The 15,586-nt window shown below is 41.0% G+C and overlaps 2 protein-coding genes across 7 annotated transcripts in view; both read left to right on the top strand.

The window, feature by feature from the left end:
* Window positions 1-7,568, top strand: part of pea15 (proliferation and apoptosis adaptor protein 15) — a 47,592-nt gene extending 40,024 nt beyond the window's left edge. The window contains exon 4 of the mRNA XM_076724689.1: window positions 193-7,568. Coding sequence (XP_076580804.1) covers window positions 193-257 — 65 coding nt within the window. The 3' untranslated portion in view covers window positions 258-7,568. The remainder of the gene's footprint in view (window positions 1-192) is intronic.
* Window positions 7,569-9,805: 2,237 nt separating this feature from the next.
* On the top strand, window positions 9,806-15,437 carry LOC143316894 (NACHT, LRR and PYD domains-containing protein 1 homolog). 6 transcript variants are annotated; one of them, XM_076724681.1, is made up of 10 exons: window positions 9,806-9,859; window positions 10,342-12,964; window positions 13,276-13,335; window positions 13,421-13,464; window positions 13,564-13,628; window positions 13,724-13,938; window positions 14,036-14,286; window positions 14,384-14,512; window positions 14,598-14,721; window positions 14,830-15,437. In XM_076724681.1, the coding sequence occupies exons 2-10, from the start codon at window positions 10,366-10,368 to the stop codon at window positions 14,889-14,891; spliced, it is 3,549 nt and encodes a 1,182-aa protein (XP_076580796.1). In that variant the 5' UTR covers window positions 9,806-9,859; window positions 10,342-10,365; the 3' UTR covers window positions 14,892-15,437. The 6 variants fall into 6 exon arrangements, with proteins under 6 accessions (XP_076580796.1, XP_076580794.1, XP_076580797.1 ...); XM_076724679.1 differs by having other exon boundaries at window positions 13,273-13,335; XM_076724680.1 differs by lacking the exon at window positions 9,806-9,859 and having other exon boundaries at window positions 10,262-12,964; window positions 13,273-13,335.
* Window positions 15,438-15,586: the final 149 nt, after the last annotated feature.

Genomic DNA, 15,586 nt, shown 5'->3' with positions numbered 1-15,586 from the left:
AGGATTAAAACTTTAAATTGCATGTTGGATCCTTATTATTATTTATTTATTTATTTATATTCCACACAGCTTTGGCTCATGTTAGAAAATAGATTCTTGTGAGCTAAAACTGGTGCAGATGTGTTCAACGTATAGGTTTCTTATGGTTTCTCTCTTTCTCTATCCTCTTTTTCCAACCCCTCCCCCCAAAAGACATCATCCGCCAGCCCTCTGAAGATGAGATCATCAAGTTGGCCCCTCCCCCTAAAAAAGTGTGAGGTCACGACCCCCAGCCCTGATCTGTGCACCTTGATTTCTTCACTCCTGGCACTCCAATCAACCGACCAACCGTTTCCAACCACTCCCATCACTCCCCCACCTCACCCCCTGCACACACACACACACACACACACACACACACACACACACACACAACCAGCCACGCCACCCTCCTTGCACTAACACATGCCGTGAAACAGAACCACGCAGGCAGCCATCTACAAAGCAACCAATCAGATCGTAGCGATGCAGACTCTTCCCTAGCTGAGGGGAGACGGCAAACTGCGGGAAAAAAGACATTAGAAGAAGAAATCGGACGACAGTGTATGAGTGTGAGGAGAGAGAGCCGAAGTCTACCCTCGATTCAAAGGCCGAGTGGGTCAGTTCATCTGTGAACACTGTTCAGTCTGTGATGCTGTTTTTACGCAGCCGTCTGTGTGTGTATGCGTGTGTGTCGGTCAGATATGTTAAAACATCCACCCGAGAAGAAAACTACAAACCCTGCCGTCAAAACGTAACAATAAAATGAAATGGCAAAGTTGTATTTTTCAGAAACTCAGAGAAAGCCAATACATAAAAACAGAGAGGCTGCGTGTGCAGTGCTACATGACTACGGCTAACATAACGCAGCAGTGCTAAGTTGTCATTTGATTCACCTTGAATATGCAAACATAGCCAAAATGCCAAAACTGGCAGACTGACACGTACTATCTGGAGATAAAATGGAACTAAAACATGTAAATACACAATTTACGTGATGGAAAATTATCTCAACCTGCAGCTAAACTCGACACTTCGTAAAAAGAAAGTGAAAGCTAATCTTAATCTCACACATCATTTCTGGGGGTGATTGTTTTAGTGTGCGGCTGCGTTAACTGTTCAGGTGTGTTTGTAATGCGAATGGGAGAGTGCGACATTTTGGGAGTATGAAGCCATGTTAGCTTAACTTAGCACAAAGGCCAGAAACATGGAGTAACACCTAGCCTGGTTAGCTTTGTTTTTATTTTGTCAAAGGATTAAATAAACGTGATATATTGTGTGAGTGAACTTTAGCGGCGCTGGGAGGCAGATTTTGGTTTGTTTGTTTGTTTGTTTTTTCGGATAGAGCAAAGCAAGCAGTTTCTCCCAGTTTCCTGGCTTTGCGCTAAGCTAAGCTAACTGGCTCAGCTAACCAATTCATATGTGGTATCAATCTTCTCATCTAAGTTTTGGCAAAAAGGCAAATGAAAGGATTTCCCAGATTGTCTGACTTTGCTTGACAGCCTGTAGAATTCATTTTAAAATAATTACACTTATCAAGTGACCATATTAATGCCTCTTTTGGCCACGTTGCCGTGAGGTCGCTGTATTTGAAACAAAACTTTAAGTCAAACTTAAAGGACAGGACGGTCACTATTCCTCAGCTAGAGGTTCTGTATGCATTCCCTTTACTCGAACACAGAGAATTATATCGTGTTTCAAGAGCAAAACAAAAAAAGTCTAATATTTTAGAAGATATTTAAAGTTGATTTTCGTAGGAAAAGCCAATATTTGCCTTTAGCTTATGAGTCATAGCAAGAGTTATTTAGAGAAAATATTTAGGTGGGAAAGCAATTATTTCTATACTATGGACGTTCCCTGTCCGTAGGTTCTCCTTTCATCAAGGTGAGTTAGCATGAGGGTCCGTTATATGAGCTGGCTACAGATGTAAATATACAAATAATATATTACAAAAAATATAGCAGAAATAATATATTGGCCCGCAGTGTGTAGTCCATAGAGGACACTGTGGTCCAGCAGTTTCACCATATCTGGTTTTTTAAGTCAAGACTTTCACCCTAATTTTACCTAATCTGAACTGAGACGACGAAGGCTTAGCGAGCACTAAAAGTACCTGGACCTCATTAGAAAGTGTATTTTCAAAGATCGTATCGGACGTTATATTTTGCCGTGTGGGAAAACTAAACTTTCTCTCGCCATTTTTCTGCGCTGATAATAAACAGCTCGTGGTTTTTCACTGACTGGCTGAAAGAGGACGAACAGGAAATAAAACGTAAGAGAAAAGTAGGAGACGATGTCAAAGGAAGAAAGCGTGGCATGTGGTCATACAACATGTCCTTTAATAAACTGTACATAAAGTAGATTTGTGACGCGGAGCTCTAATGAACAGCTCATTAACCCGCTGACTATGCCATTCCCGCCATGCACCGACATAATAGCTAGCAAGACTGTTGAAACTAAACTATAATAACTGCTCTTTTGAACACTGTGTCTCTTTTTTCCCCGCGTTGAAGCCTTAGCGGACTTTGTGTTTACCCCGAAATCTTTCAGAACTGTGAGAGATCGTGTGCGAAGCGGAGGCAGACGCCGGCGCACACGTCAACTTCATCCAAGCGGCTCTCACTTTTAAAGAGAGCCACGATGCTTTTATTCTGAAATTTGCTAAGGACTTCGGTGTCGGTGTGTACCGAGTGTCTGTGGGTCTGTTTCCGCCGCCTCGTTTTCGTTGTGATCAAAGCTGTAGGATCAAAAAAAAAGAAACGAACCAACACCTTAAAAATCGATCAGTGTACGACTACTCGTTCCTCCTCCTCGCCACCGAACTCCAGCCCCTGTGCCAACAAGCGACGCTTTTATTTTGATCACAGCTTCCGTGATCTGTTTTTTTTTTTGTTTGTTTTCTTTTGTATTGCTCGCCGTATATCGTAGTGTTGGACTGATTTGTATCCTATGCATTTAATGTCTGTAGGAAAACTCTGCACTGTAACATATCCTCCCGGCAAATCACTTAATCTCAACAGCTGAACTCTTCACGAGCGACGAGTCAGTGTGTTTGACAAGCTCCCGATGAGAGGAAGTGAGTGTGTGCAGCTTCAGGAAAGAAAATAAATGCTTGTTTCTCAATATTCATTGTTTGAAACTGGAAAAAAAAAAAAAAAAACTTGTTAGACCAACTATACTGTACAACTTTCTTTCTACTCTTGTGCGAGAGAAGTCTTAAGAACTAAAACATCCGATTGTCCTTTAATGCCTGCATTTCTATGGCGAGGTTTGATAGTTTACAAACAGTGGACATGTTTCTTTGCCTGAGACATCCAGTTAATCTAGGCCGGATTAAGCGTTTTAATACTATTGTTAAAGGAAAAATCCACCCTTAAATCCTTTAACACTGTTGTATTTATATAAAGTATACTTTGAATGGAGCGGTAGACGGCGTTGTGGATTTGGTCAATCAGGCTGCCAGACTGAAAGATCTGAACAACTATTGGATGACTGATTGACCTCGGTGATCCCTGACTTCTTCTCCAGACGGAGTGAGACAGGATGTCAGACACAGGAACGGTGTAGAGAATCCGGTAGATTTTCAAAATAAAACTGCAGTATATCAACAGTTTAAAGAAGCTGATTTATCAGTGATAGAAGTACAATAATCAAGGCAAAATGACCAAATCGGTGTAATAGTGTCAGAGTATTTCTGGGTGGATTTTCCTTCCAGTGTCCAGACCAGCCCCCACCAGGCCTGACCCCAAGTGAAGCGGTAACTGCCGTCCTGTAGCCTGAGGACGACTGCATTCATCACATGTTGTCAGGCAGAGGGAGGCAGTAGTTCTCACTGCTATGACCTGTGGGTGACGGTCTCTCCCCGTGTTAAAATTCAATGTAATTATTTGCCATAAATGTTGGATTGCCACTCAGTGAGGAGCTTTGGTAATTTTACAAAGAGAAAGGCAGGTTTTTCTTTCCAGATCTTAGCATGCGTTACCATTAGTGTACAAAATATCAGCAAGGGAGGATTGGGACCATTGTATTTCCTTTTTCCTTTTTTTATTTGGAGTACTTTTTGAACTTGTGAATTTAGATGTATGTGACCAAGTGACTTTTTTTTTCTTTTTTTCTCGCCCTCCAAATTTCAGTAGGCAATGGACTCACGTTAGCAACTGTGCGTTAGTTTGTCAGTAGTTTGAAACATTGAAAAAGGAACAAAAAAAATCCAACTGCGTGATGCTCTAGATGCTCCTGGTTGAAGTCTAAATTAAATCATCAGCATCAAAACGTGGCTGTGCCGCACATTCATTTCTTAATGTTCTTCACATCCACTTCCTGTTTCCTTCCCCTTTAAAATCAAGCTCCATCAGTATCACCATGGTAAGCGCGGCGCAGCCCCTCTGACTCCATCACCAGGCAGATTATATGTTTGGCATTGCTTAGCGTTTTCCTCTGTAGCCAGTCGGCACATAATATATCAACATATCAGTCACAGATGATGTCAGATTTGGATTTCCGTGTACCGAGTACATATCAACTTAGTAAATGCTGCAAAAGGATTAACCTACTAAAATATATATGTATTTATGGCGAATACCTGATTGTAACCAATACATGAGTATAGATGAAGTAGAAAACGGAGGCCGATATCGATATATGTGAAGGTGTTCAGCATGTGATGCTAACAGTCCATTAAATTCATTCAAACTGTCATTTTCCCTTAAGGATAAGACTGTATTTTTCTTTTCATTTTATTTGGTTGTAAATATGTATTTTGAATATATATCACTGTGTTTGTTTTGAAATTGATTAATTTATTTAATGCCTATATATTGTTGTTTTTACGTATCCTGGTTTTGTTTTACTAACTGGAAACAAATCACGGGGATGAAAACGTGTTGCTTATCTAATGTAAAGCAGACCATGCATCGACTCTTTTATAATTCATGTTATTCTCTTCATTTATGTTTTGCTGTTTCAGCTTTGGGTGATGATTTTCTGGAAAAACAAGAAAAAAAAGTGATATTCATTTCATTGTATTTACTGATATGTAACATATTATGTTTTACTGTGTCGTATTTGATCAGATGTGTTGTGGTCACTGCTTGTAAAATGATTTTCTTCAGAGAGTTTCCAAATCATGACAAAAGACAAAAGCAGTCACAAGTCATAATCTGCCATTCTGTTCGTATGAGACATGTCACGTTACACCAAGAGCAGGAAACATAGAGAGTTCAGACTGTCGTGTCTTCAAACGTTGGCTTAGGATGATGTAGACGGTAACATCGGTGCTTGATTTGTAGGCTGTAGTTTTACAAGAATAATTGAAACAAATAGGTTTTAGTATCAGATCAGTTCTTTTATTTACTGGATCTTTAACAGTGTTTTCATGAAAAGTATTTCCTCAATCTACTTAAAAACAAACAAACAAAAAAAGATAGCTATATAAAACATCTGAATATTAAGCAGTAACTCTAGTTTTGTATGGTAACCCAAAGTATTGAATATTAAATGTAGTGACATGAATAAGTTGTGTTAAATAATCAGCTGAACAAACAAGCTCAACAACTGCTCCCACATTTAGACACTAATTAACCTTTAATTTTGCTTAACAAGGCTGCAAATGCTGCTTACCTAGCTAGCTAGCTAGAACTGCTAAACAACTGAGCCTAGTTAGCTAGCCAGCGACATGGGTAGCTTGCACCCTGTTTAGCTAAGTTAAAAGTAAGTTACTGTGTCTGCACTGTGTTTATTTACAGCAAAAGCTTCTAGTTAGATGAATCAGAATAACTTCTGCGTTGTTTTTGCTCTAGCTAACAAGAGCTAACAGGGTAAATGTGGTAGCAGCCATTGACATTGCTAGCTTAAGAGAAGCTGGGGCAACGTGATTGCCTGAAAGTGCATTTTGAAAATAAAAAGCTCTTCATGAAATAGAAATATGTTAATATATGAAAATAAGATGGATGATCATTAAGTTGCTTTAATCATTTCTTTAAATTACCTTGCAATTTCTTGGTTTATTTAGCCGTGGCTATGTATTTCACACAATTGATTCATATCATTTATTTCTTTCATAATGTCCAATACTTGGGTCCACAGTTTTATTTGCTATTTTTATTTTAAGTAGGGTGTCAGTGAAAGGTTAAGGGTCAATGAAGTGATGAGGTAACTGGTAGCCAATCAGTGCTGAGTAGAGTAGTGAAGTAGTGAACAATAGTTTTGGGGGTTTGAGCTGTTAAAGATAAAACGTAGAGGTGTGAGCTGGGAGAAATACGTAGGTTCAGACTTTGGGAAACATCTCCGTGTCTCGTTAGCATCGTTTTGAATGTGACAGGCTTTGCACAAGAATGCTGTACAATGGTGAGATGTAATTCATGGTAATTAGATGTGTTGATGTGAGGAATGCTGAACGTGTGGTCAGTCGTGTGGGATGAAAGTTGTGCAGCAATGTTTTTCTGTTTCCTTCGCACCTTATAACTGTCACAGGAGGAGTGAGATGAAGTCAAGCTGTTTAACCACACCTGCTTACTTTTCTTTAGAGCTGCACAGCAAAGCAATGTTTGTCTTTTCATTTTGACGAATGAAGTTTACATACGTGCACAAAAAAAAGCACGCGTTCACGTCGTGGGTGAAAGTGCCAACTTGATTCAGTTGCAGACTGCTGGCGTGGATGGACTTGAAATCATGACATGCTTGACATTTAGCAGTTTCTCGTGATGTTCGTGAACAATCTTGATTTCAGATGTTGATGTTTGTGGCTTGATCGGAGGTTTTTCCGAAACGTGTGCGTTTGCAGTAATAGAAGATATTTTGACGTGTTGCGTTTTCAACACTAATCGGATCTTTGTAAGGGGAGGTCATGAAGCTGAAAACATTCCTGTGGTGTGGTGTAGGTTTTATAGGCATCTAACAGTTTGACTCAGCATGAAGGAGTTGTAGGTCAGAGGAGGCTTTTGCAGAGGCGTCAGACAAGTTTTGAAAAGTCTGATCGTGTGTTAGCGTTACGCGAACCGTCTCGACACCTTTGAGGGTGGACACATCTCTGATTGATGTGCTTCATTCTCAAAATGGTGTCGCAAGTGACAGATGTGGTTTTTTTTTTTCGTTTCGCAGAGTCAATCCAATCCATCATATTAAACGAGACTTATTGCTCTCAAACAAGTGCGATCATTCAGATTCACGGCTTTTAGATGGTGTTCACGCAGGTGAATTTAGCTTGATATCAGTTTTGTCCCAGGGACAGAGAAACTTGATTTTATCGATGCAGAGAAGACCGTCGTCGCGTCCCTCTTTACATTATCGCGTTCAGCTCATAACCCTGTTGGATGCCATGGGCTCAATGCTGTTAGAAACTTTTGCTGAGGTTTTCCTCTCATGGGGCGAGAAGTACTTCAGGATTTATTTAGCAATGACTGCAACAAAACATGATATGAGGTATTATTCAAACAATATAAAGGTGTGGCTTTTTGTCATGATTTAAATGAGACTGAACTGAAATTATGCCATTTTGTCATTGTGCTAAAATGAATATAAATATTATATATTAAAATATATTTGCTAACCTATGCTGTGCTGCCTGGTGTTGCTTTCTTTCAGTGATGGCTGAGACAAAAACCAATGGTTACTATCTAGTTCGTCTGAAGTGATGAAATGTAACTACATTTACTCAAGTACTGTCCTGACAAATTTGTGGTATTTGTACTTGAGAATTGCCTTTTTGTGCTGCTTTATACTTCTGCTACCCTTAATTTCAGTGGTGAATATTGTACTTTTTACTCCGCTATGATCATTTCTCCATACTTTAATATGACGGTCATTCGGCAGATGCTTTGGTCCACAGCAGAGCGTAGCGCAGGGCTCCTCAACTAGATTCATATCTCAACAAGAAACTCCTCTTCAGAATCCCAGGAGCTTAGTGATTCTCCTGCATGACCTCCTGTACTCCTGCCAGTGCTGCTGTCGGCTCAGGGAAGAGCAGCCTGAAAGCCGAGATGTTTGGTGGTGGGTCCGCAGAGGAGAGAGGATGGAGATGGGGAATGATCTGATTCTGTGGCAAGCTAACCGACGATCACTTCCACCGGGCCTCTTCCACTGGTAAGTAATGTTAGATGCACATTTAAGCTTTCTTTTAAAAACATTTAGCGAGCTACCTTCCCATATATCTATGGGTAGTGTGTTCCAGAGTTTTGGGGCATCACTGACAGGCTGCCCCGATGCTCTTTCAGCTGTTGCTGGAAACCTCAAATAAACCAGCAGCAGGTGGTCACAGTGCTCTTGAACGCAAATGGTGAACAAGAGAGTTGGCAATGTAGCTTGATCTCACCCAATTAAGTGATGATGTCTGTGGTTGTTGTTTAATAATTCACCAGTCTGACTGAGTTTCAGTGCAGCAGCTCCTTGATTGGTGTTTGTTGTGGATGTCGGCGTCCTCTGCATGCCTTGGGTGAAGCAGAGAGTCAGGTGAGGCTTTCTGCCTGTGTTTGCTGTCTTTGGCGCCTGTGTGTGCTTTCTTGTTTTGGGACAGCATGCCAAGAGCATGGGCCGCCAAGCAGTCTGCAACCAGTGACGGTTGGATGTAACCTATCAGGCTTAAAACAGTCCCAAGATGTTGAAATGATCAGTGATGATACAATTTAAAAAGGCAGAATTCAGTCAGTTATTACCAGATTCTGAAAGTTTAATCGGTCACTTTGAATGGTTAGCCGTTATGAAATTACTGTCGTATTACGGGTTTTGAGGCCCTGTTGGCCTGTTAATAATGGTAGCAGCTGTCTGACATATCACTTAATTTCATTTATTTATTTTTTGAGACATTCAAGTGATTCAAGTAAACGTTTTTTGATGGAGAATTATCAGGATTCAGTCCAGCCAGCACCCCTGCTTGCATTCCTACTTGAAATACATAAAAATTAGCATATGCATGAATATTGCAAAACATAAAATATAAATCACAGTCCTTTTTTGTTTTGTTTTGTTTTCATACCTTAAGTACATTTTCCTGATTATACTGCAACTGTAAGTGGTAAAAACCTGATGAACAGGTTTAAGCAACCACAGGAGTAAACTGCCAATGGAGGAATGCATGTTAGGTTTCCTCAGGAGGATTAAAGAAAACTGCGAGTACATGATAATGATCATTAAAACACAACACGGGTTGGTTTCATTTCATCATCAGGCATATGTGGTTTTGTTTCACTTCCACCCTTTTAATGAAAATCCTTGCACGCATTTCCAGTAAAACGCTAGCGTTGTAAGAAAAGAACACGACAATACCGCCTGACATCGCACACACACCCCTTTTTACAATCCTTTGACTTTACATGCAGGAGTTGTAGGTTCTGTGCCAGCGTCACAGAAACCAGCATGATTTGACTGAAGAGGAATGAGGAAAGAATGTATTTTTACATTTCCTTGTGAGGTTTATATTTGATTTGTTTCATTTAATATGAGGCATCTTCAGTTTTTGACTTCTTTACTTTTAGGATGATAACGTTTCAATGATTAAGAGACAGCAAATTATTTGGATGTCTGTCACATTTTATAGATTTCATAGAGTTACATTTCATAGATCAACTCACCCCACCCTTTAATGGAAAACTGTAAGCATTTCTAGTAAAACAAAACCACTGACATGTCTTATTTGGCGCTTCTTAACAACCCTTGTGGCTTTGAATGACTTACTCTTTTGTTTGGCAAATGCAGCCTACAGCTGTCAACATCCGTTATTACACTCACCTACGGTGGGCGTGGCGTGTGACTATATTAACTCCAACCACCTTTCAGGTTATAGCACATACTGTCGTTACCTGTCACAAATTCATTAGACCTCGGAGGCCTCATCATCATATGACAAAAGGTAAGAAATCAAACATTTTTATTTTCAAGTGCACTGACACAAATGTATGTATGTATGTATGTATGTAAAAAAAAAAAAAAAAAAAAAAATGTTGGAGGACTGGAGAACTAGACTTAAATTTACATTTGAATTTGCATGAAAGTATTTCTTAAGTAAAAGCACAGACTTATTAGCAGTAAATACACTTTCAGTGTTTCAGTGTCATAATTACTCATTAGGCAGCAGCGTGGTCCCTGTCAGCATCATAATACTATTAAAACACTATTACTGACTCATTAACTTGAGCAGCATTTAGACTTAATAACTGCTTGAGGTGAGACTAATGTTACCTAGGACATGCCATATTTTCATTTGTGCAACATAAACTGATCTGTTTTGTATGTGAAATCATGATCTACAAAGATTCTGATTTAAAATCTGTGTCGTCGTCGCAGCCAAATAGACAACCGATAAGATAACCGTCTGTTTTTTTTTTAAATCAGGTAAAACAAAACTGAAAGTCTGAGATGGCGCATGGACCAACCCTGTCCGCGAACAGAGGTGGGGAAATTCCTGTGGGAAGCGAAATCAGAGATTCCGTCTCGCGGTTGGATGTTCTCTATGCAAATCAGTTTGAGGGAGAGTCTTTCGATCGAAATCTTCTTGAGGAGACGGAGGAAAACTTTTACAGAGGGGCCCCACCCCAATGGTTAAACTTTCACATTAGTGAACAGGCAAAATCAGACGACACAGGAGCTCCTTTCATTAAACGAGATGGATATGACACACTTGTGGACCAAATTCTGAAGAATCAAGAAAGGAAACACCCTGGAATATCAACTGTTAAACTGTTCCACCAGCCAGGATGTGGAGGAACCACACTGGCCATGCAGGTGCTGTGGGACTTGCGGAAAACCTTCAGGTGTGCTGTTTTAACAGGCTCGAGCTCAGACATCACAGAAGTTGCAAAGGAGGTGGTCTGCCTATTCACAGCAGGCAGTGGAGACCACCAGAACACTGTGCTGCTGTTACTGAATGATGAGCCGAATTCTGTCTCGCCGAGTCTGGAAGAAAACATTATGATGGAGATGGCTGAGCTGAAGGTAGTCCCGAATATGCCCGTGGCGATTTTGCTCAGCTGTGTGAGAAAGGATCTGGGTCAAGTGTTCATTCGCGATGTCGTCCTACGAGACTTCCTTTCTGACACAGAGAAGCAAAAATTTGCTGAGAAAAAGGAGGAGCTGAGCAGAAAGTACAGCGATAAACACGAACAATTCCACGGCTTTAACATAATGCAAACTAATTTCTCTCAAGATTACATCAAACAAGCATGCGCAGTATTCAGTACAGTCCGAAAAGATCGCAAACCGCTGAAGACGCAGCTTGCTGCCCTCCTGTCCCTGCTGAACGCTTATGTTCCAGGCTCATATCTCCTCGAGTCCCAGTGCCTCGACTTGTGGAAATGTCAAAACTCCATCCATAGAGACCTTTTACTGGAGGAGAGAATGAAGCCCTTTAGTCATCTCATCATCACCTTTCAACAAGATAAGACACAATGTGGAAAAAAGGTCCGCATGGCTCACCCTATGATAGCACAGTGTTGTACTGAATTGATGGCTGAAGTAGGTTTGACCAGAAGTGAGACAGCAAGAAACCTCTTGACCTGTTTGTGCAAAGATGAGGTTCCTCCATTTTTGCTTGGTTTTGTCAAAGACATGCTCACCAAAAGAAAACCAAAAGAGAACAATGGTGCAAAGATGAAAGAGGACCTAGGAAGGTTCTCTAGACTGATTCTAGATATTCAAAAAAAGGAGGACAAAAGCAAGTGTGTGTCAGTTTTAAAGATGGCGTCAAAGACATTTGTTCAGAATCCATTTTTTCCACAAGCACTTGCTCGTTTTTATTACATAGAACTAAAAGACTACAAGCTAGCGGAAATGTGGGCAAAGACAGCGAAGCAAAGAGATCCCCACAATTCATTTGTTGCTGATACACTGGGCCAAGTCTATAAGAACCATCTGATGAACATGGGGTTTTCTCCCAACCCAGCAGACGTTTTGCAGCTGGCCAAAAAGGCCATTGAAGCTTTCAAACATGAAGAACAACTCGCTGAAAATGACATGAAAGAAGATGGCAACACCAACGTCTCGCGTGTTTTCAATGCCAGGGGGATGTTTGGTTACCTGCAGGTCTGCAACTGTGTGTTTGACCAACTTGTCAGTCAGAAAGAAACCTGGGAAGGAGTTCTCACAAAGAATGTGTCCATGGCCTCGGTCCTGGAATCACTTGGGGGCAACGAACTCTTAAGATTCAACGATCTCATAAGAAGCCTCAGACCCGAGGTTGAGAAAAGGTGTGCTTTTTATGAGAAATATCTGACATACTCAAAGGTTGACAGGGAGAACGATGATCCTGCATACATCGACAGAGACGTGTCGGAGTGCTTCCGGAAATATGTCAGAGTGTCAAAACATGTCGCACAGAACGGAGCTGGTTTCATCCAGAAGCTTCAACAAAACCTGGCTGACACCTCTGCTGGAGTGCCCTCATGTCTGGAAAGAGAATACAATGAATCAGAGCTTAAAGAAATAACTACAGGGTGGGAAGAAATCTTCCTACAGTCCTTTTGCGAGTCTTTAACTGCATTGAGACAGCAAATCCCCCTCAGCCCCAGCGATGCACCTGAGCTGCACCTGGTAACCCTCCTCCTGTGCTGGCCTTCAGACAGTGAAGACAAAGGTGTCTTTGACCTCCGTCAATTAATTCAGTGCATGCAGCGCTCTTATGAACATGCATATAAGAAATACTTTAAATCAAGGTACCTCCGCCCTCTGTTTTTCATTGGAAAAGGTCGAGACTTGAGCAGAATTGTTCACAGAAAGGTCCTCCAGAGCGACTGGAGCGATGAGACGATTTTCCAAGATCCCATGGTCCAAGAGCGTCTTCTCCAAGTTGAAGGGGTGGTAAAAAATTACAGAGTCTTTGCAACTGTTGGTGGCAAAGACATTGAGGTTGATGCAAACCAGCGAAAGAGCCTCTGGAAACCACGCCAAGTTTCGTTTTACCTTGGATTCACCATCAGAGGTCCTGTGGCCTTTTGCATCAAGACAAAAAGTTCAGAAAAGGGTAAGAAGGGTAACGTACTACAACTTAAGCATAATTAAAAAGCTACCGTAGAAATGTCCAAAGCAGATCACACTCAGTCTAATCATCGTTTTCAGTAGTGTTGCTCTCAACCTTCACAACATAGTGAGACAGGATCAGCTAAAGTTGTTGCAATGCCGCATTTTAAACACTCCAGCATTAGAAAATAGTCAGACTGTTGACAGAAAAAGGTCAGTGGTTTATCCAGCGTATCAGAGCCATTGAATCACATAGCTGCTGAATTTTTTTTAAACCACTAATGAAATCCACTCCATTGTACTGTGTGGCAGCAGGAATCTCAGAGCATGATATCTCAAAACCGGACACGTCACCAGGGACTGACGCCGCCAGAGGTTCGTAAGTACAGTGAGAATGAAAATGTGTTATTTCTAAATTGGTTTTACCTGCTCTTAAACTTCACCGATGTGCTTTAACAAGGGCCCTCTGGGAGGCTGAAGTTTGGAGCTCTCTGTGGAAAAATGGTGAGTGTTTCTGTTTGTTTTCGTTGTATTTTATATGCGTTTTGAAACACAGCTGATCCAACATGGCTGCTTATAAAAATATGTTGTCTTCTGAAACAGGACTCCACTGATCTGACCAAGCTCCACCCTGAGGTCAGCAGAGCAGATGAGGTTCACACCTACAGGTAAAGATTATATCTTAATACATTTCAAAGCACAGACGAACTGAAAAGCAATGATAGTTAATTTCAGTCATTTGTTTCCCCTTTGACAAAATCAGCCTGCAGTCTGAAGCAGGCAAGTATGAATGCAGCGTGTCTGCCCTGCGCTGGGTTTGTAAGGAACGGGTCAGCTTCCAGTACCAGTTCAGGTCCTGGCAGGAACACATGAAGAGGCCTCAATGTATAGATTACATGCCAGCAGGACCCCTACTGGACATCACAGTCACAGACGGAGAGATCGAGGAGGTGCATCTGCCACACTGCATCTGTATGGGTGAGTAGTCATATAATAAAAAAGCACTATTTTTTGGTTTTATTACAGATTTCCGCATATATACGGAGAACTAAATGTCCATGTTTGTGCTGTGCAGATCAAAAGTCCACTTTGTCAGACGCGTTTGCAGTCCTGCATGTGGATGCCCGTGGAGTTGTCGTGGAATCAGTGCCTGAAGTGACAACGTCCCACATCAAGTTCCTTCAGCCCATTTTCTTACCAAGGGGGGTCATGGTCCAGAAGAAGCCAGGCGTTCCTGTTTACTGTGACGTGTTGATATACAAGACAAAGAAAGAATTCCTCACACTGGATGTTTACCTGGTGCCACGTGATCCGGCAATAAAACAGGTTTCTATTTCATTTGTGCAAGCCAGAGTGCAAATGTCATCCATGTCGGCTGCTTTGACTTTGAGGGTGTTTCATTCTTTTTTTTTCCCCCCCACAGGAAGTGGAACAAAACCAAAGCTCTCGTGGATCAATAATCATCCAAAAACCAGGCCCAGACAAGGTTCTTCAAACGGGAGATCATCTCTCCCTCAGCACAGACCGGGCGGATGCAATCGTTCGACCCAGAGTAGGTTTCAGCTTTAACATCTGGGCTCTGCATTCACAGAACACCTTGTTGAAACGAGGTCTTAACTCCGTCCTGTCTTCCACAGATGCAGGACCTCAGGTGTGACAGCAGTAGATCCTTTGAGGTGTTCATCAGAAATGCAGACAGTGACTTCACCCTCAGGCTTGAGCGTGAGCAGAACACCATCTGGACCTGCACTGTTCATAGAGGTCAGTGGTTTTTCAATCATTTTCATTTGCTTCCAGTGGGAAAAAAAAAAATCTAATTAGCTAAACTTCCAGTGACTGATCAGCTCTGTGATGTGGATTCTATTGCAGGAGACTACCAAAATCAAAGCACCGATCTTGCACACGGTAAGAAAAGACATAACTTCAAGTAACAGCTTCGACTGTGAGAGCGTTAAAAACCACACATGACCAGGCGGACATCCTCAAGTTTGTGAGCTCAGCCAGCGAAGACGACCCAGACGCTCCCAATGAAAACTGACAGGGTCTGAGTGAAGGGTGCACAGTCCTGGAATGACCACTACAGATTAATATGATAGATTTAAAACTAAGTGATTTTTTTTTTTTTATCATGTGACACTTTTTTTTTTCTTTTTTCCTTATGAATTATTTCCTTGTTTTGGCAGTTTCGGCTCTCCATACGAAACCAAATCAGGAGAATTTTTATTTGTACGAATTATTAAATTCACTTTTCTACAGATTTGTGTGCATCAGGAAATGCTTTACTACATTTCCTTCCTTATTGAGGGCATTTGTCATTTTAAATATAACTATTTTGTAATGTTCCCACTGCCTCTGTGTATCTTTGAGTTGCATCAGTTTGTATAAAATGTGTGGGGTTTTTTTAAGTTTTAAATGAACACAAATACTGCACCTGATGACTGTTTTACTTTGTATTTTTGGACTTTCTTAGACTATACAAAAAAAAAAAAACTAAGCCTCTTTGGTAGGCAGCAAATTATCTAAAATCAAGAATACTAATTGTAATTTCTTGTAATTTCAAGCATGTGTCTGTATTTCTTCTGCACAACATTTACTGTAAAGTAACAATAGAAACAATAAATACGAT

The sequence above is a fragment of the Chaetodon auriga genome, chromosome 24, assembly GCF_051107435.1.
Source record: "Chaetodon auriga isolate fChaAug3 chromosome 24, fChaAug3.hap1, whole genome shotgun sequence".
Taxonomy (NCBI): domain Eukaryota; kingdom Metazoa; phylum Chordata; class Actinopteri; order Chaetodontiformes; family Chaetodontidae; genus Chaetodon; species Chaetodon auriga.
Note: the sequence above shows the minus strand (reverse complement) of the source record. Positions and strands in the feature narration are given on the sequence as shown.